Consider the following 24699-nt stretch of genomic DNA (forward strand, 5'->3'; position numbering starts at 1 on the left):
CTCACGCGTTTGCAAAACATCCCAACTCCACTCACCTTAACAACACGCACCTGCTCCAGGCTGGCCGCAAAACGCACTTTCAGAGGGAAAGGGGAGATTCCGACCGAGACTTATTGCTAGTGGGACAAAGCACGGCCAGCTCCGTCCGTTACCTGCCGCCAGAGCAAACAAAGCCCAGAGCCCCAAGAGCCATTTGCAAACTCAACTTTAACGTAAAACCCCAGCTGTGTCTGTTGTTAAAGCCCTCAGACACTTTTTCAGGAAAAGGTTGGAGATTGGGCAGGGCTACCGCTACTGCGTGGTGAGCTGCAGCCCGTCGCACAGGGAAAAGGGAGCTGGGAGCAGGCACAGGGATGGCTGTGGCTCCTTTGCACCACAGCAACGCGGGACCGGAGCACAGGGAACGCTCAGCCTCATCTCCCTTTTCCCAGCACACTGCCCCAGCCAGATCTTAACCACGTTTCTTGCAACAGAACTCCTCAAGGAAGAGGAAAGGTAGGTATACTGGTGTCTAAGGGTCATCTTTGTCGCTCCAGAGAGCTGCACAAAATCAGCTGAGATGACGAGCGTGACAACACAGCCATAGGCACGTTGTCGTGGAAGGACATCTACTGCCCCAGAGGTGAGGAACAGGCCCTTCCCAGGTGACACAGCCCGACGGCCTTCAACAGGGAATCCACTGCACTGTTTCCCTAGAGGAGACCAGGTCAGAGTCCCTCACGCCAGACCCCATCATACATTTGGGTGCAAACACCTCCCCACCCTTGACACCATGTGCAGGTTTCACTCGTACACCTCCTCAAGCTGCTGGAGAACAAATCAGCTCAGAGCAAACTCAGTGCCTAAGATTTTGCTGCATCAGACTGCTGCACCCCAGAGTTTGGGTCAGTGGGGCAAGAATTAAAAAAGAAAATGAGCAGCCAGAAAATAAGTGCCTATTCCAACCCCAACCTTCTACCCAGAAAGCACAGGAACATCAGAGATGCATAAAGGCTTTAGAAATCAAACATTTCAGCCGTTCTCCATTTCTGGACATCACTTCTATTCCCCACAAAGCCCATGTGTCTTGGGGATGCACGCTGCAGCTCCTCTTTCCAATTTCTTGCCAAGTGCTGCAAAACAGATTTTCGCTGCTTTTCCCTTCTTCAGCACAGCCGTTCAGCCCTTCCTCACACCTTGCACCCAGGTCCCTCCCCACAGCAGCAGACACAACTGCAGACACACAAGCAGGTGGAGCTCTTGCTACATACTTCAAGGACACAGTAGTAGCAGAACAGAGCCAGGTCCACAGGCTAATTTGACACTTAGCATCACCAGAGCTTGATGAGAGGGTGTTTCCAAAGCACCCTGATTACTAAATGGTATTAGGTGGACAATGGCAAGTGGCTTCAAAATTTAAGACTGAAGTTGAGCCATGGATACTCCCATGACCTCTCCCCGCTGCTCCAATAATGCTCAAATACAACGCAGTAGGTCAGATTTCACCGTTTCCTCCCTAATAGTGGTGGACTTGAGCAAAACTGACCTGGTGGAGTCAGCAACTGATTGCTTTTCTACAGCATCCACCACGATCAGTTTATCCACGTCCTTAGAACAACATTCAGCTGCTCATTCAGACACCGTGCTGTTGTAATGCTAACACGAGACGCCAAAGGCCAAGTCTACTACACAAACGAAAAGCAACCAAGGGTGATGGGGATAAAGTCTGTTTTCTTCCCCAGAAGTCATGAATAGCAGTACTACAGAGCTGGTAAGCAACTAAAACTTCAGAGTTCACTGAAGCTCTGACATTTGCTCTTTTCTCCAGCTCACATCAGGAACAGATGTCATCTCCCTCAGCTTTTGGGATGTCAAGTCACTGCCTGGAACTAGCAACGCATCAGAGGAGCTCCACAACCACTGCAGATCAATAGCAGGCCACAGCATCTCATGGTGGGGAAAAGCTCCAAGGGAGCAGCTGAGAACCCAGGGCTTTTTATGTGGTCTTTTTCCAAGGGCTGTTCTGCAGAACGTGGAGTCAAGTAAAGGATCTGGCTTCTCCCAAGAACAGAGTGGGAAACATGAAATCAAAACAGGTAGCGAAACTGCTTTGAAGTGTTGTAACTACCACTCCATGCAGATCTTGGGGCACTTTCCCACCATCTGCTCACTGTGTTGAGATGCTGGGGAAGTGCTACATACTCTGCTGGGCACCCTGGTAAGTTGCCTTTCAAACAAACAGCATCACGAACCTCCAGATCTTGACCCAAAAAATGTAACAACCCACATCTTTAAGCCAAACACAGCCTCCAGCACCCACTGATTTGCACGTACATAGGAACAGAGCAAATAGTAGAGGGAAGTTGGGAGCTGCCACCCACACCTGCGTAGGACAGGTCCCGCAAGCTAATGTTTCAAAACTGAACCACAGGGATCGAGCCCTGCCACTGGGTCTGGTCCATGGGAACCTCCTTTCCTGTCCTGGGCATGTCAGTGTTTGCTGGAGTACAATGTTTCTTCTTCAGTGTCTGTTTCATCCTGGAATTCATGGCTCAGGAGGGATTTCTTCGAGCCAGTGGACATCATGCGGATTTCGTCCTCATAATCATCGTGGTGCTGCCGGAGGCGGTGGAAGCCATCCTTGTGTCTGTTGGACTTAATTGAGCAGACACACCAGATGATGCAGGCGGTGAGGACCAGAGCAGACATACTCGCAGCTGCCAGAGAGGAGACACTCAAGTTAATACCATGTTCCCCCACCCGAGAGCCTCCTTGGCTTCTCACAACCACTTTGCTCCTTCACTGTGACCCTGCTCCTTCCTCCTAGGCCACCCAAGACACACCATATAAGACAGATGCTCCCAGAGCAAGACTTGACTAACTTTGTTTTCTGTGCTCACAATCTAGGATAGCACCACTGAGCTCCTCTGCACCACTGGATATAAACTCTACCCTCCCCATCAGCTGCTACCTTAACAAAAAAAAATAATTAAAATCTCTTAATGCTTACCTGGTACCACAGCACTCAGAGAAACCTTGGGGAAGAAGTACAGTCTCTTAGCGCCCAGCTCTAAGCACAAACAGGCTCTCCCTATTCCAGGCATCTCAAAGCCCATTCTAGACCCTTCAGATCCCTGCAATGCTCCCTCTCTCCCATCCACTAGCCCAGCATCACCAGATCCGAGGGTTGCTGGACTAGTTCGCAAGGACAAGCATGTGTTCAGAAAAGAAAGCAGGAGATAGCTTAAGCCTGCAGGCTACTTGTCGGGTTCAGCAAAGGGGAGATCATTGTCAGCACAAACCGGTGCAGAAAGTAAAGCTCAAAATGTCACCTTACCAGCAACAGTTACAACCAGCTCCCTTGGCAAACCAAATATCCTATTTTCTGTGTCAAACACAATGAACACGGAGCTGGGTGCATCATGACGGACAAAGACCTGCAGAAAGATACAAGAGTTCAGACTGTCTCAAATGCTTGTGCCTCTGTTGGGTGTCCAGTCAGGAGAGACATTTGCTGACCAGGGCAGGATGGGGCAGATGCCAAAAACAAGTGCAACGGAAAGAAAAGCTACTGCTCAAAACAACCCAAAACAACCCTGCTGTACTGAGAAACTCTTCTCCAGCCGTTACACCAAGGCACAAAACAGCTACTCTGGGCACATAAGCAGCAGCTAACTCAGCCAGCTAAGCAGAGCGCAAACAGGGATGCCGTTACAGGGCAGAGAGTTGGGGGAAGATCTGCAATACGGACAGTCACATACCTTTATGTGTGTCTGCTGGTACCCATCAGCTTTGGCATCGATGTTATGCAAACCTGGAGCCAAGAGCACATGGAAATAGCCACCTTCTTTAGTTTGGACCCTCAAACCTTCATCAAGAACAATGAGAGCTCCAGAAATTGCCTTGCCGCTCTTGTCTTGGACAAACCCGTGGACTCCCTTATGAACCTGAAATAAAACATTTCAAACACTTCATGTTCGGATCCACGCATATGGTACGTATGGTAACTAAAACAGGATTTAATCTTCCCTTCAAAATACAGCCCATTTGCCATCCCTGACCCCCACAATAAAGAAAAGTGCACAAGGACCACTCAGCCCACCACGAGGCAACGCAGCACAGATCTTTAACTCGTGTCAACACATTTCTAATCACTTGTTGCCTCTGCTCACTCCTCACACAGCCTAAATTACGACTGTCTGTAATCACCCAGCACTAACAAAATATAAAGACTGTCCCTACTGCTCTCTCCCCCTCCCCACCCGGCCAACTACCTTCCCTCCTTGCCAGAATTTCCTCCCACGAACTACAGCTCACCTCCACGAGCATGCTAAGAAGAGATTTCTTGTGGTCTGCCCACAGGCTGGGAAGCTGTCCTGCACTCGGGAAGTAACAGCAGCCAGTATAAACAGTGATCTCAGGACAACGACCAAACGTAACGCTGTAATCCTGCGAAAACCAAAACCACAGTTACAACAAAAGAGACGGCATTTAAAAAGCTTTGTAAAGTGCAGCTGGAGATAGGGAAGTTTCACCCAGGCATCAGACTAAATATGCTTTTTAATGCTTTTTTAGCGGAGATGGGAAGCCTTGTGCCATGACAAAGTACCTTCATACTTCCCAAGTGACTGTGCCATTCAGAGCCACGGATCACACCGCCAGGAATATTCTCATCTGTGAGAGCAAGAACACAGCTGTCAGACAGATGTGCTCTGAGCAGAGTCTAGCACAAGCTGATGCAGGGTTTAAAGGATTCAATCAAACGTACCTGACTTATTTGGACAGCCTGGCTGGCCAAAATGCATCAGCGGATGGTTGTTTGCATAAAGAGATGCCAAATGCTTCAGTGTTTCTTTGTTCTCCACTACGAAAAGAAAAAATGAGACCTTGAGACTGCAACTCCTGTTCACTGGAGGGGCAGGTTCCCAATCTAAGCCCACGATCCTGTATTAAAGTGACACATATTGTTTCAGGGGCACTTTAGATTTCCTCTGAGGACATTGAGGAAATGTCCTGAGGTGGAAACACTGAAGGGTGGTATCAAAAGCAGACTTTATACCGGCTTTGGCAGAGGAAAGGTTGAAATGTTGCGGCAGGAACAGAAATGGTAAGTGTTCTGCTCTTCAGCTGAATCCTGTGAGGTTTTATAGCTCTACTTGACACACTGTCAACTCCACGTACAAAGGGCTGAACACAAAAGGAGGCTACAGAACACCACCCGTGCAACAAACTCTTACATCATGTGGTCACATGAACTTCTGCAGAGACAGCCTGAGGGTAACCACGTGTGCAAGGCCCTGGAGAAGTTAGTCTTACCTGTCTCTGCTGGCTTATCATATGGGTAAGTGACAAGCAGAGATCCTCCATCCAGTGCAACAGAGAGGCTGAAATCCTTCTTTGATATCAAGTTCTCTATGATGGCTTTGGTCTCAGGCTCTCGTGTCCCCGAGTATCGGGAGTAATTGCCTGTAAATCAGAACAACAAATAGAAAAGGGAACTGACAAGTTTCCTCTGCTATTTGGCAGAAGTACATTCTTTGTTTAGGTCTGACACTAAGCCCACTGCTTGTATTAAAAGGTATTTGTTAGGTATCAGCAGATCCACCCAACAGAGCAAGTAGAACACCTGGTCCACACTATCTATGTTAGGAATTAACCCATGAAGTTAAACAAAAGTGACACGTGACTATTTCCCCAAGCTATTTACTTTCGTGATGCAGGAGGTATTTCATGTGTGTTTGCTCTCCTCAATGTCACCAAACTGGCATTTTCTTAAGGAAGCATTTGGAATGATATCTCAGCCAAACCTGGACAGAGAGATCACTTTGTCCCAAGGAAGGGTGGGCATAGCACTGATACAGTGCTACAGATACAGCTGGCACATACATGGAACCCAGGACAAGCCTGAGAAAAAGGAGACCGTTTCTGGGGAGCATGAACAGAGGGGATCTTTCAGAAATCAGGGGTTTGGAAAAAAAAATTTAAAAAAATCAGTTAATAGGAAAAGTATATTAGGTGTTGTCCAACTTCCAGACAATTCCAAAAGAACTCTGCTTCGTCATTTCCCAGCAAAAAAGAGACTGTGAATTACCATCTGTAAGGGGGAACCAAGCTTTGGAAGCTTTCTGGCAGCTGTGCAGCCTGGGTTCCAGGGCAGGAGTGCCACTGCCTACAGGTAACCAAACAACCACACCCAGCCCTAGAGCAGCGAAGACTCCTAAGCAGCCTGCGTTTCTACAGGGACACCAGTTTGCCTTAGTTCACTTTACTTGTGAAGTCTGTGTCCAGATCTTTGCCGTGAGCATTAGTCCAGCCTATCTTTGAGGTGCAGCCTCTCTCCTGCGCTATCTCACGTCCGTCTGGATTCAGGGAAGGCACAATCACAATCCGTGTTCGGTCAATCAGCTGAACAAAAGGAGAAGAAACAGTACATGAAGCAGAATTACTGGGGTTTGCATCTCATTTGCCTGTATCTCACCCTAGAAACTGCAGTTAGAGGTTCCCACTCGCTCCCCAGATCTCACAATATCTCCCCATTACGTGCGGGATCACTGCAAGCCCCAAGCCAGTGTTAATAAGACAAGTCTTTCCCAATGAGCACTGTTTCCTCAGGATATAGCTGGAAGGCTGCAAGATGATCCCGTGCATTGGTTCCTCACCTTTGTAACAGCAGCGTTCTTCTTGTAGTTCATGCAAAGAAATTCTGCCAGTGCCAGAAGCAGCTCTGTACCAACAGGAGCGTTTCCGTGAATACCAGCAACAAAGCGGATCTTTGGCTCCTCAGGCTCAGACTGGTTGGGCTTGTTGGAGATTTCGAGGGACCAGATCTGACGGAACTCAACGCTCTGACCCAAACTGCCAAGAAATGAGAAACAGGAGCATCAGGTCATGAACTGAGCTGCACCTCTAATCTGACCTGACGGAGAAATCCCAGTGTGGAAAAGAACTGCTGCCAACCCCTTTGAGGAGGCTGCACAAAGACAAGTGATACATGAAACACAACCACATCATCACAGAAGATTTGCAGCAGCACTGACAAAAATTCATTGTGAACGTCAGCCTGAACACAAGCATCTGTGTAAGAATATACGCAGGTCCAGATGTACAGGACACCCAATGCTCCATACATCTTCATATAGCCTATGGCATGATAAATGTGGAATGGCTAAATGTCTCTGTGCTTCTCAAGTTGGGTTGGGTTGTGGTGTTTTGTGGTTTTCATTTTGTTGTTTTTTCCCCTTCAGAAACAGGATATATCTGGACATCAAACTAATTTATAAAGCACCTGGTGCAGAGGACAAAAGCAGGCTTATTCCCAGTAATGCAGAAGTCACTGCTATGGCCATGTCACTAAGTTAGCACACTGAGTGCAAGCAAAGCAGGGAACACAATCAGGGCTGATGCAACTGGAAGCACAAGCTGCTATGGCCATGTCACTAAGTTAGCAAACTGAGTGCAAGCAAAGCAGGGAGCACAATCAGGGCTGATGCAACTGGAAGCACAATAGAGGCTACAGATCAGAAAAGCAGCCTTGGCACCAGCAGGGACGGCACATGAGCACGTTGTGCCTGGTAACAACAAGCAAATGAGGTCCCGGGACAAAGAGATTTGTGCTTTCTGAAGCTGACAGAGGGTAAGTGCTGCAGGTCACAAAGAAGCGCAGGGGAGCGCAGCAGCTGGGCTCCTGCATGAGGACAGAGACTTTGGCTCAGGACAAGCCAAGTCAAACATGTCTCACGCTATCGAATTAATATATGAATGCAGACAATCAGAAAAGGGCACGTGAGATTCGCAAGTCAAATTTGATCACTTTTGCCAGAGACTTTTTAGCAGAGCAGGTGTCAGAAAGGATTTGGAAAATGGAGGAGACGATGCAGAACAGAGGGATTTGCAGAAGCCTGGGAGACCAGTGCTGGGAATATCACCAGTCCCAGGCACCCCTGCGGAGCTGACAGCAACCCAAGTTTATGTCAGTGAAATGATGTCTCAGGAAAAAAAACAACTTAAAAATGGATTTATCTGCAAGTCCCCGCAGCCAATGTTTGGCCATCATGCCCTTACACATGAGACTCCCCTGAACTTGGGGACCGCAGGGAAGTGAAAGGACGAGCTCTCCACCTCTGTGTTCGTGGCTTGTCATTTGTCAGCTTCCCTAACACAAGCGCCGCTCAGGGAGGAGGTGAGCACTGCTGCTTTGAGTTTTCACCTGGTGAGATTTGTGATGTGTGGGTAGTTCAGATAGAGGCCTCGGAGGAACTCGGAGAGGTCCTTGTAAGGGCGGTATCGGTAAGGAGAGACATCCCCCGAGGAGGCGAGCAGGAGGCGCTCCAGCCCGTTCTCAGCAGAGAGATCCTTGATCAGGGTCTCGAACTCCTTCTCATTGGGGTCGCTGGTGTCGGGGGTGTTCAAGACTGGCAACTTCCCCTCCTCCACTTTGATGTCTGTCCGTGAAAGAGTGAAGTTGACCTGCACCCCACCTTTGCTGCCAACTTCCACCGTTTTAGTGACTGGATCGTACCTGCCCAGGGAAGAGAAGGCACAAGGAAACCTCAGGCTTTTGATAACTCACACAACAAGCCACCCTCCTTCCTGACTAGACATTCACACGGGACCACTGCTGCTCCCCAGCCAGAAGCGGGGAGAGTGAAAATGAAGAGCAAGAACACTACAAAGGGCCATGGGAATGGCAGCAGGACGGGGAGCAGCTCAGGGCCCAGGTACTGCAGGGTTACATGACAGACTGGCAGGACAAGTCAGGCTGCTTTAACACAGAGATTTTGGCAGCGGTTGAAGCGATGAGGTAATTTTTGTGGGCAGCTGCTTGCAAGAGCACTTCCCCTAAAGGCATTAAGTTATCGGCTCCTTCCCCACACCACCTCCAAGCAAGGGACGATTTTGTATTTGTATTTTGTCTTTGACATCAGGGTAGCATCTCACTGCTAATTCTGCAAGGCCAGAGGGAAGCAGAAACACCCAAGCCTACATCTGCTGCAGGCAGAGGCAACGGTACTAACTCTGACTAAGAACTCAATCGTGCAGCTCTTTGCTCCTTGTGTCATGGCTTGCTCACCCTCGGGCAGACGCTGTGATCTTATACGTCCCCTGGACCAAGAGGCGCCAGTAATCTCCATCCTTGTACGTGGTCACCGGGTGGTTGATGTCAGCAACACTGATGGTGGCGTTGAGAATGCCCCTCCCGTCCGTCGCATCCAGCACAAACCCCCAGACGCCGCGGTGAACCTGCGCACAGACCCGAGGCCCTGCTGAGCACCAGCCCTCGCTCCACCTTCCACCCTGCGGAAACGCCAACACCCACATCCCACCCGTTCCCAGCCCAGGAGGTTCAGCCATTCCCAGAGGAGAAACACATTCCAAAAAGGTTAGGTTAGACTCGCCAGCAGCTGGCGTGGACAAATACCACCTGATGAGTAAAATGAGCAATTGTTTGGGCTCAGGGTGCCACCAGAGCGCTCTTTGCTTCACACCTTTGTTTGCGTGCCCCAGGTGCACAGCACCACCGCCGGCCTCGACTCAGCTGGGAACAGCATGTAAAGGCTACTCCAGCCTAGGAAAAGCCAAGGCAGCGGTAAATTAAAAGCCCACACCTTCATCATCTGGCTGCTGTTTCCATACAGACTTCTGGTATGTTGAGAAGGAGGGGAGAGAAGGAGCTGCGACCTGTTCTGATGGAAATAATTTCTGGGGGGCAGGTACCCAGCCTGGTCAAGAAGTTCAAGGCTTCAGCCCGCAGATTAGCCTCTTCATTCTGGCACGTTTAATATGAACACCAGAGGCAGCTCATACAATTGCTCAGGGTTAAAAGGTCTCACCTGTTTCATGAACTGGAGGAGAGATCGGCGATTTTGCTCCCAGTACTTCGGCAGCTCCTCAGCTTTTGGGTATTTCACACAGCCCAACTCAATGGTCACTTCAAAGCAGTTTGTATTTAAATAATTCCAGTCTTGCATCCCACCTACAATAGGAATGTAAAAAAGGTTTGACGAGGCCTCCTGAAGGCAACTGCACCACAGCTCAAAAAAAGAAATTAAAAAAAATTGTCTGATAGCAAAGCAAGATGAAGTACAAACTACAGTATGCATTTCATAGCTGAAGAGAGAAGGCTTTTACACAGGGCAAGATTCAAGCTTCAAAGCCATACCAAAACAGCAGACAAATAACCATCCTCCTTGTAAATACCTTTCACGCTAATATACTGCTGTAAAATTTTATGAAACCATTTTGCTAATAGCCGGAAAAACTACACTATAAATTCCTTCCCCCCGGAATGACTTTATCTCGGTACGTTATTTAAGAGGTTATAAAAGAAACCAGAGTGCCAGTAATCCAGGCTGATCAACGCAGAGTTCGAGACTGATCAGACTAAATTCTTTAAGCTGCACATGCATTAACTTGAAGGGAAACAGTGCAAGAGACTTAGCGTCTGCCTCACCTGGAACGTTGTACCACTGAGCCCCATTAGTGATGCCGTGCGGGAAGTACTCCATGGGGTACATGTCCTTACAAGGGCTTCCCTGATACATCTTTGTGTTTTCCTAAAAAAAACCCACAAGATAAAACACGTGAAGCGGAGCCTGCACTTTTCAGCCACTACCAGCCCTTTTCTTCTAACATGAGTCACACACACTCGGGGTTACCAAACACAGAGGTTCTCATAGACACGTGTTTTGTGCTGCAGTCACACAACGGGCTGCACCCACACCCAACCCCAACCCACAGCTGTTCCTGCTCTTCTCCTGACCCATGTAGAGCATTTTCTGCCACCCTTCAGCGTGTTGGACCCTGTGCCTGCAGACAGAACATGCTGGACATCCACTCATGGAATGAGAGCTTCTCGCAGGACCCTCCTGCTGTGCCTGCACCACCCGGCGCCCACAGCAGCTGCGCCCTCCTCTACCAGCAGCTCGGGAAGTTCCCAACAGTGTCAGGAGTTAACCCAGCAGGATGTGCCCATTCTCTTGTTCACAGTTTACCTTGGAGTAGGAAAGCGCCAGCTGCTGAAACACCGCATCGTCTGGGGATTTACTGTATATGGCTATCCCCTGCTCGTCATCATCAAAGGGGTAATTAACCACCAGAGAACCTGCAGGGGAAACAAGTTTTGACTCGTATTCGCACACTTTCTAAGTGATCCCTCAGCCTAATAGGGGAAGTTTAAATTTTTCTCCAACAAGAATGCCAACTCTTCTGTTTTTCAAGGCTCGGCATTAAACAAAGGATTAAGCCCAGTGGCTAGAAGAGACAACAAAAGCACAGGAAGAGATAAGAACATACCCAGTTGGGAAGGTGAACCCAAGCCACTACACATCAAAGGTCTGGCCTGCAGGAGGGATGAGCACAACCTAGTCATCATCATTTTCACACATAAGAGAATGCAAGGGGAGCAATTTCCTAGAATATGCATGGTGCCCTTGGCAGAACTGCTGTAGTTTTTCAGCACTCTGCAGTTTATTGCAAGAACTGACAGATTATAACATCTTTGGCTTGCTGATGCTTTCCCTGAGCACGCTGTACTAATAGCACCATGGAACCCCAGACACCACCGGTGTTGGGGAGCTGCCAGCTCCCTCATACCCACACTCTGCACTTCTGCACCACAAAATTAAATGTGCCAGCACAAAGCAACCACCTGCAAGTTACCACAGCTACAAGCCAGCAGACAAACCGTCTAGGGAATAAGCTGTAATACAGAGACTTAATTTAGACCGCTCCAAAAAAAGATAATTACAGCAAATTTCATAGTTCTACCATGCAATTCAAGGCAGAGAACCCAAAGGATTATATCTCATTCCCTTCATTTTATAAATACTATGAAGCCTCCATCAGCCGCAGCGTTGTATCGCATTCCCAGAGCCAGCTGCTGAGCAACTGCTGACGAGGGAGCCCATCCCCATCTCCCAGCCGGCAGCATGCTAGCTACGCCCCAACGCATGTGCTTCCTTCAGAGAAGTGGCTGGGATCCTCCCAGCAGTCTCTTCAGCTGCCTACAAATGTGCTCAGGGACACATTTTTTACCCTGTTCCCACCTTCTGACCCATCTTCCAGCAGCAGGAACAAATAAGTTATTCTTTGTATAGGCCCGTTGTAAATGACCTTATCCCTGTTGCAGAAGCCTGGCTGCCCTCACTCTTGCCATTTCACAGCAACACCAAGGGCAGAGCGCTCCCTGAGAGAGCTCCTCGGTTCCTATCCAGAGCACAGCAGAGACATCCCTTCTAACTCCCACCCCTCACACCTCGGTGCAAAGGAAGGCGCTCGGTTTGGCTGCCATACCTCCGTGCAGGTTTGCCGAGAGTACAAACGGGTAAGTCTTGAGCCAGGTCATGACAGCGAGAGTTTCTGGCTGCGGAGGGTCTGTCACGTGGAAGAACTGATCTGGGAAGTTCCGGTTCAGGTCGTAGTTGTTGCTGTTGTTTCTGCCAACGGTACCTCCTCTGTCCCCTGAAAAATCAAACACAGGTTCAAGCTTTCGCCCTACACAAGCTCCCACTTCAGCACAGAGGCTTTGTTCTCTTACCACAGAGCGTATAACTGTGAATTAATGGAGAACAGCAGACACCACAATAGTGCCGGCTTCTGCCCCCCAGAGCAACCGGCCTGCTCTGTGCGCAGAGCTGCCCTTCCAGCAGGTGCTTGCACAGGCTCTCAGTGCCAGCCAGACCACGGCCAGCAGAAAGGCAGCGAACCACGAACAACTCCAGCAGCCGGATGTCACGACCACAGAAACCTCAGAGCTCACCTTCTCAAACCAGCTGGACAAGTTCTTTGTTAAACCCAAGCAGAGAAAAAAAAAAAAATAAAAATCACGATGGACAGACTTTGTTCTGCCAATCCACAAGAGCCACGCTGATTTAAGGACTTCCCTGAAGGATGTTTTTGCCAATTTCAACATCACGATAAAAGTCTATATTATCCTTGGACAGGAGCTCTGGCTCCCACATCACATGTTACTAAGAGCATGGACTAAAGCACAGCAAGTATGAGCTATGTCAAAGGAATGTCTTTTTTAAAAATAAGCCTTGGGAGAGCCACAAGCCATAAGGGGACCCAAACAGGGGCAGCATATAGCACTGCTGAAGTGAAAGAGCTCTCTCCAACAGCTTCAAGCACTGCCAGCTGCCCACATCCCCCAGCGCAGGGTCCATCCACTCAAACGACAACACGCAGCAAGGCCCTTCCCAGCCTCCCTGCGCAGAGAGCACTTCTGCTCCAGCAAGGCTTCCAGATTCCTCGGCGAGGTACCATGAACCCAAACGCTTGTTCTCAGAGCTAGAAACCCCACAGGTGTTTGAGTACAGACTGCAATACCTTCCTGGGACTTCTCATAGCCATCAGGGTTCATGGACGGCATGATGTGGATCCGTGTGCTCTGGACCAGGTCAGTCACTTCAGGATCTGTGCCAAAGTTCTTGCAGAGGTACTCGATGAGGTTCAGGAGAAGCTCTCGCCCCACAACTTCATTCCCGTGCATGTTACCGATGTACTTGAACTCCGGCTCGCCTGCATACACAACACCACACCAAAGATATGATTATAACCACTTACACTAAAGCTTGGAGACATCTCACCACCCTGAGCCCTGCGTTCTCAGGCTTTTCTGCACGGCTGGAGGGCATTTACATAAAATGCCCCCTTCTGTTTCCACAACATCAAAAAGGACTTCCTTCTGTCCCATGGCCAGTACAGATGTCCCCTGCCATGTCCTTTAACTCACACTAGTGTCACCCACTGCACCCTGTCTTTTTAGAAAGGACACTGCACAAAGCATCTCAGTCTCTCTTCAGACAGGTGACAGCCCTATGCTCCTTTTGGCTCTGCCCACACGGTCTCCCAAAGCAAAGGGTCCGTGCCTCACTAAAAAAAGATTTTCCACGTTACCTGCTTCATGGACACCAGGATTGTCAGAAATCTCCATCACATAGAGCTCCCTCAGCTCCACAGACTTGCCCACGGAGTAGAGCCTGGTTATGTTGGGGTACTCGTTGGCGTACCGCCGCAAGAAGATCTCCATGTCTGAGAAGTGATGGTGACGGAAGTCCACGGGTTGGATGGGTTGATGGAGAGAAGTCGGGCTTGGGGTTTCTGCTGGCCCAGGGGTAGGAGTGACAGTAGAGACAGGAACAGGCATTGCTGTGAACTGCGTGACGTTAGGAGCTGGTGGCATTACAGTTGGCTGCAAGGAGAAATCCACTTCTGTTGCAGCTCCCTCCTTCACCTCAATGTTCTCTCTGGTCACTGGTGCATAACTGTGGAAGAAAAAATAAAATCAGCTGGCTTCAGCAAGCAGGCTCTGTAGAACAGAGGGGAAAACCCTTGCAGCCTCTCTACCACTCCAGCCTACTCCACCCCAATGCACTAGGATGTTAGTGACTACACGAGAGATTCATTAGTGAACAAGTTCATGGGACTCGTCCCACTGCCACTGGATCCAACTATGCCGCTGTCCTTGCTGTGTCACAGAGGCACAAGTTCCTGTTTAGATTTACTTCCACTGGGAAGAAGCCACAGGCGTATCACAGAGCTAGTCTAGGGGCAAGCTACGTGTTCGCACTCAGACCCTTAAATACACGACAAGATGCTTTGAGGGAAGACATCAAGTGAAGGAACAGGAGCAGCTGGCAGCGTGATGCAGGCTGCCACAGAGACCTTACCCCATTACAACCGCGGTCACGTTGTAGGTCCCAGGCACAAGCAGCCGGTGGTAATCACCAAACTTGCCCGATGTGATGTTATGAGCAATACCAGCAACAACAATGGTTGCGTTCTCCAGGCCAGCTTTGGTGACTGCATCCCTCACAAAGCCCTTCACACCAATGTGGACCTGAGGAAAACAATGCAAAAGCCTGGCTGAAGACAGGTACTATCAGGGGAACCGCATCCTCAACCCGCAGCACCCTCCTGCCCTTCCCCAAACACAGCAGAGAGAACAGCTGCCAGGAAAAGATACCCAAAGGCCACGATTCAGACAGCGCTTGGGCAGATGGCAAGGACGGGAATTCCAGCATGGGCTGGGAGGGCAGCAAGATCACAGAACTGCTCTTCCCTAGCAAATTCTCTAATTCATCAACAAGAATATGAACATAGCAGGGTGACAGGCCATACCGAGGGACAAAATGCTGCTGCCTTCATTCCCAGCCTAAATTCTCACCTACATACATGGGGCATCTGGAGACAGCCCAGCAGAGGACTCTGCAAGCCAAGGTCTCAGCAGTGCTGGTGCTTTTGAACATCACTGGATATTCACAGCACTGAGGTCACACAGGTACTTCGCATTACTTAGTGAGATCTGCACAGATTGGTCCCTCTGTTTAACACCAAACTCCATGAGGCTCCTTTGAGGGAGGCTCTGCTATAGTGGGGGAGGTGGAAACTGCGGCAGAACCACAAAGATACCCAGTGGCTTCGTAGCCTCCAACCTCTGCACAGCGACTGCAGCAGTTGTGTCACTACACACAACAAACAAAGCCACAAAAGCAACCGAGCACAGTGCTCTCACATGGCTTTCACAGCTGCTGCCCCCACACCCGCCCCAGCCCACACTACCTTCTCGATGAAAGCAAGCAGAGAGTCCCGGTTGTTCTCCCACGCCTGCTGAAGCTCGGAGGCTGGCGGGTACGGAGGCCGGCGGGTATTTGCAGCAGGATAGCTCCAATGTGATCTCAAAGCAGTTGGCCCACACGTAGTTGTAATCCTGCATCCCGCCTGAGAAAACGAGGCAAAGACATGTCCTAAGAATAATGTACAACCACCTCTCCACAGAGCTTTCTCTGCCCTTCAGCCCCCCGTGGCATCTCACCATGAGACCACTCTCGTTCCAGAGTGAACAACCTAAGGAGAAAAGTCTGATCAGATCATCAGGAGAGTCTGTGCTGAGGGAGACTCCCAGTAACCAGCAGACTGCGCCATTCCAGTCAGCTGCAGACACTTCAAAGTTAACGGTCCCTTTGGTCTCACTGCTTTGTCTGATGAACCTGACAGCACGGCACTTGGAAACGCACAGGGGTTCATTTCACTGCACACACATTTTCCAGCCACTTCAAATCCTGGACACCAGGGCAGGCACACCGGAGTTTGAACATTAGCGCTGCCGAGCCCTTGGCTACGTGTGCCAAGTCACCTTTAGATTTGTAAGGTTATTCTGCAAAAGAAGTTACTCCACCCGAAGTGGGCTTCAGACCAGGACATAAAAGAACACTCCAGATTATGGATCAGGGAGGTGGCAGCTCAGATCTGCATGGCAAAATCAGTTTCACACAGCTGTCTCTCATAAGAAAAATCTTAGCAATCTCTAGATGAAAGCGACTACTTCTCAGCTGCTCTTTTCCTCCAACTTCTTATCTGAAGGTCTCTATTTACTTGATATTTAGAGCAGACTTAGCAGAAAGTCTGACAAGGTCTGGCGCGGCGACAGCACGCAGTGAACTGCACAAAGTCACGTTCGGGAAACTGCTCTCGATCTGGGAGGGCAGTGATGCCTCCGTCACCGCTGAGGACTCCTGCGACCCCTCAGCAGCCAGGTCCTGCAAGAGGAGAACAGGACACAGTCTTGTCCACCTGTGAAACTTGCTTCTTCCTGAGCCCTGCAACCACGTCACCAGCCTCCTCGCACAGTTCCTCTTCAAGGCAGCAGTCTCAAACAATTTAAGGATGCTGCAGCACCTGGGGACAGCTTGCTAGCTTCGTATTAAACCAGCCAAACCACCACGAGCACCAGAAAACAGGAGTGCACAGAGCTGTTTCTCAGTATTCTTGCCCTTCAAAGAAACGACAAATGAAAAAGGTCACCTTGTTCCAGCAAGTGCCCTGACCCCATTTCTGAAGTTTACGTTCAACCCTCAGCAAGCAAACCTGTTTCTCAAACAGGAATGAATCACGTACCGGCAAGACTTAAGGTTCACAGGTATCACCACTCACCGTGAGGAGCTCAGAATTCAGCACGTTGCTAAAGATTGCCAACGTTCAGCCCTTTCAACATTTTTGGGAGCTTCCCATAGTAAAAAGGACATTCCAAACCCACCACAAGTCTGTGAAACAGGTTTCAGAGTCACTCTGACAGATCCCAACCACATGACTGTAGCCAGATCTCACAGCCACATGAGAGGATCGTTCCCACCACCAAACCAGGCAGTTGTGTCAGCAGGGAAAACATCATCAGTATGCATAAAACTGTGTGGGGTGTATTTTCTGGGTTACACAATCTTATTCAGCTACAATCCAGGCAGATTGGCGTGCCACAGCCCTGGCCACCACTTCCTAGACAGCTCTGTCCCAACCTCACAGCAGTGCCAGTGACCGCTCAGCCCAGAGATCCCCCGTGCACTGACTGAATGACCCCCACCAGCGTCAGCTGGACCCAACTCTGGATGAGCCGAGGAAGCCAAATGCTCTCAGAAGCCCACCTGTCCCAGAACAGCTACACATCTGCTCTGCAGCAGGCAGACACAGACTTCAGGGGGAAGGAGAGCAGAAGACAGCCTGTGTCATAGCATCATCTGCAGGACCCCAGCAGGCAAGTCCAGAAGAAATGCATACTTTGTGCTGCCACTCTTTGCTTTGCCCACTAAAAAGCTACACTAGTGCCATGCTAATAAACCTCGCTTGCTTTGTCTGAGCAGTTTCCTCGTCATATACAAGCTCCTTCACAAGTGAGGGACCCTCCGAGGTGCTGCCCATTTAACCAGCAGAACACATCAATACCAGGATGCAAACGCACTACCTGGCACTTGCAGAGGCCATGTTAGTGCACAGTTAGGAAAAGCCACCAGCAGCACTTTACCAAGCAGAGGAGGCTTGTAATAAATGTGGTGACTGTGAGCATTCGCTGCCCCAAAAGGCCAGGGGCCACTGCTCTGAATTCCATAGCCCCACTGCACACGGGGAAGGCCGAGATGGACTGGCAGCATGAAGCAGGATTTAGAAGAACAGACCCCTGGGAAGATACGCAGGACGGTACCACATCAAAGACATCCCGGTTCCTCTCAATTCTTCTGGGAGCCTGCTGCGAAGTGAACATGAAGCTTTTATTGTAACGAATCAAGTGACACTTGTCACCAGGAAGAGCACTGCAGCTTGAGCACGGGCTGAGATCAAAACAGGAAAGAGATTTTCTGTCCAGCACAGGGTGCCAAGAAGCATTAAAGGACTTTAAAACTCTCCAACTCAGTTCAGGAGGTTAGAAGAACAAGGCCTGCAACTCTGATACGTACCCAGTTTTATTCAGGCTCAGAACAGTAACCCACAGCAGGCTGCTCTCTCGCCAGCGAACGCCAGGCAGAGTGAAACAATTTGCCAGCCTATAACCATCTGTTCATAGCAGGACGCTAATGCATTTGAAAACATCCATACAGAAACCACAGCCATCGTGAAGCATATTTAGTGCCTCATCTGTCATTCAAGCAAATTCAGGACAGATGCTCCCCCATAATAGAGCACCAACGAACTAAATTAAAGCTTGCAACATCAATTTCGGTAAAACCGTCTCTTCGAGCAAAGCAGTCCAGCGCACGCTTGAAGATTTGGATCGTACTCGCTGCACATATTTGGCCTTCACACAGCCCTGCTGCAGTGCAGAACAGTTATTTTTACAGCATATGGAATTATGTATTTTTCCACACACCATCTGCACAGCCTCTCCTGGCTATGCAGAAGATCTGGAGGTGTAAAGAGAGACCCGTACACAGCCCACCATTAGCACAGCACTGCATTCAAGGAGCACAGCAGAAAAATCACTGTCACCCTACAGCGCTTCCACTCTCCTGACGTCTTTGGGTAATATCTGGTATAACTTGCTGCATTTATTCCAGCATTTTTTAATCACGAGGTGTCTTTTAGCCCACAATGCATAAAGCTTCAGTCTCCCAATGAGGAATCATACTTATTTTACCAGGGAGGAAAGCAAAGCAAAAGTGAGCAGCTTAGAATCAGAGCAAGTCAGTCGCCAGCTGGCGGTAGGTCACAAAGACGCTCAGAACAAACCTCTCTCCTGCTCTGTCCCACTCCTTGAGCATCAGGACTGCACTTCAGGCAAGGATCCCAGACCTCCTGCAGCACAAGCACTGCAGAGTTCACACTGACAAGCACATCTCTGCTCCCTGCCAAGCCAACACCAGGAGAATGCAGCTCTCCAGACTCAAGCCAGTGGACCCAGACACCATAAATAACACCACGTGCCAGGAGAAGCCTTCCAGACCAGCCAGGAAGGATTCTATTTTCAAACTGGACTATGCAGAAACCTCTCTAATTCCGGCTCTCACTGGAGCAGACATTAGGAGATAAGAGACCTGCAGTTAAGTTAAAGCAGAGAAACGGTTGTGTCTGCTCTGCAGAGAGAGCAGATGGCACAAAGCAAGCCAGGGACGTGATTAAATACGTGGCACAAGTTACTCACTCTGTGGACAGAATGGATTGTCTCATAGTGTGAGACCGGGTGAGCACCAGCAACAGCACCAAGGAGCAGGGGAATGTTTTGGTTCATTAGTCTGTGATCATTAAAACTCCAAGGAGGTAAGGTCCGCGCCTCCAGCTCCAGCAGCTGCAGCACAGAGCCCAGCCCAGCCCCGCAGCCCTCCCGGGGCTCTCAAAGAAGAGGGCAGAGTCTTCCCAGGAGCTGGACCACCACAGCACTGCCCAGCAGCTCATGCTACGTGTGAAAAGAGGCATCAGACCCTCAAACCACCAAGCCAATACTTTCCTCAAGAAAGAGGAGTTTTCTGAAAACACTTAAGGGCAGCTAATCGCGTGTATCCCAGAAAGACACGGCTGAAAACTACTACCAGAGCTCACGCTGCGCAACTGCCCTCTGCCATCCCATGCAACAGAGACCACCACAGCGATGCCACGAGCACCCACTGTTCTCAGCGCTCATTTTAACTGCTCTGATGCCACTAAAAGCTGTTTGGAAGCTCAGTGTGGCTTGTAACCACAGTCAAAATAACCTAGTAAGGGCACACATAGCCTAAATCCACCTTCAACTCAAGATGTGCCTTCTGGTAGACACCAGAAATACTTCCAACACTTGGACATCACAGAGTCAATTTAGCAAGGAAAACAATTTTTAGGAAGGGACTGCAAGTAACAAGGACACCTTCCAAGGTCTGTAGAACACCCTGTTGAATGTTAACATTGAATTCAGTTTCTGAACTGAGCTCTTTACATAATAAATGCAAACGTGTCCTTCCCATAGATAAGACTTAAGCATCACCTGGACCATACACCAGCCCAGACTTGCATGTGTTTTCTTGATCTGAAGCAGCCACTCGGTAGTTAAAATCCCTCAAGAGGTTAAAAAGGAAGGAAGAGTAAGAGCATGTACAACAGAGATAGCCTCCAGCAGTTGGAATGAAGCAGCCAAATTCAGCTGTCTGGCAGCAAGCCATCTTTCTCTGTGCACACTTGACCTTAACGATTACTCCAATAGTTTGTACTTGCTACCTTCCTTTGACACAGTAAGAGGTTGTTTGCAAACTCAAATGAGAGTTAATGGGGTCTGGCACCACCATAAACCTGAACTCGTAACTCTGGGACAATGAATCCCGTGGCAGTTTGCTTTCCAGCACGTTTGATTTCACACGATAAAATGTGGCAGGAAAATTTCCACCTGTGGAGATATTATGTTCTCATTCCTTTGTTTTTCCTGGCCCTCGTTCACCTGGAGCCCGCAGTCTCTCCCGGCACAACCTGATCCACAGGCCACAAGCGCGTGCCCTGCACCGCTCACAGAACCTGGGCTCTGCTTCTCTCTAGAGCTCAGCCCAGCCCAGGGAGCTCCTGCAGGGTACTGGGATTTCCCCAGCCTCATTCTACCGCACATTTAAATTCTGCGATCACTGGAAAAGGCCTCCTAGTGCGAGCACAAGCCTCAGCAGTCCTTGGCACCGAGCTGAACGAGTCAGATGACTCGACGCAGCCACTGTGGTGGTTTTGCCGCTCCTGTCACACGTGGTGTACAACTGACCCCTCTTTGCCCGCTCTTCATCCACTACTAAGACTAAACGTTAGCACCCAAAACCCCAAAGGGGCAGAGTAACTTCACACAACTTCAAAATACGGATGTACTGGCTGAGCCCGAGATTGCGGCTTGTCACAGCGAAAGGGTTTGTTTCTGCAGAGGCTGGAGGCTCTCAGGCATCATATAAACCCGCAGTGCAGAGCGAAGAGGTCTGCAGTTCACACCTCGTCGTCTCCTGTGAAAGGAAAGCAGGTGAACCCTCTGCTCTGCTCACTGGCAAGGCAAAGGCAGCACGAAAGGCTCGTGCACCAGCACCACAGCCACATGTCTCATGCCCAAGCAGCAGGATGAAGAAGTTAAACTTGCAGCAAAAAAACACTGCTCACTGTGAGGAGCAGAAGACAGAGCCAAAGCTCTAGGGCCACCCTCCCTTCAGAACACACCAGTTCCACATTTCTGTAATGGGCAGAAAAACTCTGAGCTGCAGGTAACGAACCTCCCAAATGAGGTGTTGGGCAATAATGCTGGCCACCAGAACGAGGCAGCACAGATATCCAGGATATCCTGTTCTGTTGTAAGCAAATTCACCAGATTACACAAACCTTCCTCCTGCTGGGCTTCTCACAGCAAAAAGTGAACCTTGAGCCAGCAAACACCAGGGCTGGTGTGCTTGGCAGGGTGGAGGGAAGGAGACAGCTGCTAGAGAAAGAGATAAAATCGCATCGTATCTGAACACGGCATCTTATTCGACCAGTGAAATTCTGCAGAATGATTCAAACACCGTTGAAATCAAGACTTCCTCTTCCAGCACAGAGGCGATGTGTTCAGGCTGAGAAATGGATCCCTCTCCCTCTTTCCCAAGCAAGGCAGATGCAGGGTTAGGACAGCAGTCAGCTCCTAAATCCATGTTTTGGAAAGACACCATCTTACTAGAATTTGCTAAGCTGTAAGCTCTGAAGGACAAGCAACATTCGATGTCACTGCTCGCTCAGCGCTCCTGTCACCATCCCTCAGCCCTAGCAGGAGTGAAAGCAGAACCGTTCAGACGCAGCACACAGTTGTACAGCAGGCTATCCACAATCATTTTAAAAACTACAAGTTTGGAGTAAAAAAACCCACAAACAGAAGTGGAGTTCAAAAACCCTCACAGAATACTGGCATTGATTTAATACCTTTAACAAGTTTCCTCTTTCTTGCATCAAAATTTAGCAACCATCTAGAGACTTGCTTCAGTTCATTTGCCAAACGAAGCCTCCCACATGCAGGATAATTCTCCAGCATCTAACAGGGTCAGGAAGAATTCTCCCATTTGTTGTGATCTTTTCTCTACAAACATCTCCCAAGCTGTGACTCATCAAGCACTTACTGGTGTGCCCGTGATGCCAGCTCCCTACATTTCACACCGCTAGAACACATTCAACGCTAAAAATATCACTTCACCCACTGTCCTTTCCTCTGTGATAATCACCACTGGTTTCAATGTCAGCTCTCGGCAGGAACAAGAACCTATTTCTAGAAAACGCTCTAGAGCTAGCAGAGTTAGAGCGATTCACCGGCACGGCTCACCTTCCACGTCGTACCACTGGGCACCGTTTGTGATACCATCCTGGAAGGTCTCGCCCTCCTCGTCAGGACAATTGGGTTTCCCAGTTCTCATTATAGGGTGATGCGACGCGTAAGCTTTTGCCAAATACTTGAACACTTCATCATCAGCTGATTTACTGTAGACTCCTGTGGTCTTATGCGTGGGAGAGTCATCGTAGGGATAGCTTGCAACCACTGAGCCACCATGAAGATTGCCAGAGAGCACAAACCTGGGGTTGGGAAGAAGAGAAAGAAAGTAATACTGGAACAATTTCAACAGGAAGCCAGTTACAGCCACCCAATCAGTTGTTCTGCTGCCTTCCCACCCAAACAGTGTTCTCAGGAGCCTCCAGACTCTATTTGGGATCAATGAGGCAAAATGTGCCCTCTGGGTGAGCTGCCCAGCACTAACGACACTTTGGAAGAGGAAGGGCTCAGAGCCTGCTCTGTCAGTCCAAGAACACCTGTGCAGCTGCAGCTACACCGAGGTTATGTTAACAGATACACACTCATCAGACGCTGAGTTGGCTACTGTTGGACAAAAAGATGCACTCTCCTGGGGGACATAACCCCCCGTGTTAATGGCAGCCTCCGACACAGTGAGCAGGATTGTCAGAGGGTGTAAACAGCGGCCAAGCGGGAGCACGGCGGGTAAGTAAAGAGATTTTTGCAATAAACCAACTCTCGGGACTGGTTTATTCACTCTGCAAACTGACATCTGGCATCACTGGAGATGAAATAAGTTTCTTGCTGCAGCCTAAGGGAGAGCCCTCAAACCCTGTGACAGACAAGCCATGTGACACACACAGCTCTTCGCTGAGCTCTGAGCAACTCCTGGTATGTACAAGTCACATAAATAAAACCCAGATGTGTGACTGAGTCAGAAAATATATCAGGGCATGTCCTAAATCACACTTTAATTTGATCCCAGGCAGCACAAGCACTTCAATGAAACCCAAAGGTAACTGTCTTGGCTCTTCCTCTTTCCACCAAATACCGCACTGAGGCAAAAAGAGCTCTCCTCCTCATTTGGTCAAAAGGGATTTAGTTTCTGAGCAGAGGTAACGTGACCAATACCTTTGCTTTCCTTAAAATAACGCACACAAATTGCATTTACCCACTATCTCTTTTTTTAATCAAACAGTTCTGTTTACTCATTCATTTTTCTATCAGTGACTACATTCGTGTAACAATTGTACCAGCATTAACTGGTGCTGCCAGGCAGAGGGATGTACAAAGCACCACATGTTCTTCCTGTTTCACGCTGGCTTACGTGCAAATCTCACCTCAAACACTTGCAAAATAATAAAAAAAAAACCCACCCAAGGTATTTTCAAAATTATATTACGAATGTGCAGGAGTTTCCCTAGTAACTAAATCTGAGTTGCACCAAGCCTGCAGGGATTTAAGTGCTGCATCAGAGCTGTCCTAAAGAATCCTTAGGACAAGCAATTACTGGTGCAGGTCATTAAACTCCTCTAGAGAAATAACGCCCACGGGCATCATCATCCACCAAGTTTTCATAAAGACAGCAAAGTTTGTTCCCTACAACTCAGCAAACGTTATATGATGCTGAACATTGTGTACGTTGGTTGGATCCAACCAACAGCCCCTACAGCACACCACGGCCACCAGCCATCCCTTCCCTGTTTCTCGCTCTGTCCCCGTTTCGGGAAGAGGGCCACAGTTTGTTTCAGATCAGATCAGATTTTGCATTTCTCTCCACAGCTTCACACAGCTGGTTGTGCTGACCTTGGTGGTTTGGACCTTCACAAAGATGGAACACACAGCAAACGACCAGACAGTGCCCAGCTTGGCTGCAGCGATTTTAGGGGCTGCCCGGGCCCCCAAGCCAATGCCAGGCTTCCGAGGCGCCACGTCCCCTCCTGGGCTGCCCTGCTCCGGGCACAGCGGCTTCCCCCCATTCACCGCCTGGGAAGGGAAAGGCCTAAGGGTCAGCGGGAGCGCTTAAGGCTCAGTCCTGCGGGCTTCAACAGGAGGGCAGAGAGGGAAAAGGGCCACAGGAGCAGGGCCTCTAGTTGCAAACACAGCTGCACAGAACATCACTGCTAAATCCAGGAAATTTGCCGCAAAACACAAAAATGGGGGGAAGCTCTGTTCAACACAACTCTCTTAATACGTTTGTAAGTGGAGCAGCCCCCAAGCATTAT

At 49.4% G+C, this 24699-nt stretch overlaps 1 protein-coding gene across 1 annotated transcript; it reads right to left on the reverse strand.

Annotated features, from left to right (window-relative positions):
- Positions 1-2381: 2381 nt before the first annotated feature.
- On the reverse strand, positions 2382-24460 carry CPD (carboxypeptidase D; the record flags this gene model as incomplete). The annotated part of the gene is given in 22 exon segments (XM_009866915.1): positions 2382-2696; positions 3317-3416; positions 3741-3926; positions 4297-4428; positions 4589-4653; positions 4748-4843; positions 5296-5445; positions 6249-6384; positions 6639-6834; positions 8186-8497; positions 9050-9219; positions 9810-9952; positions 10430-10532; positions 10971-11080; positions 12271-12438; positions 13306-13497; positions 13876-14243; positions 14649-14818; positions 15541-15612; positions 15614-15699; positions 22511-22790; positions 24281-24460. Coding segments are annotated over 22 exon segments (3642 nt in total), but the record flags the coding sequence as incomplete, so codon positions are not given.
- Positions 24461-24699: the final 239 nt, after the last annotated feature.

Source organism: Apaloderma vittatum, unplaced genomic scaffold (assembly GCF_000703405.1).
Source record: "Apaloderma vittatum isolate BGI_N311 unplaced genomic scaffold, ASM70340v1 scaffold20070, whole genome shotgun sequence".
NCBI lineage: Eukaryota > Metazoa > Chordata > Aves > Trogoniformes > Trogonidae > Apaloderma > Apaloderma vittatum.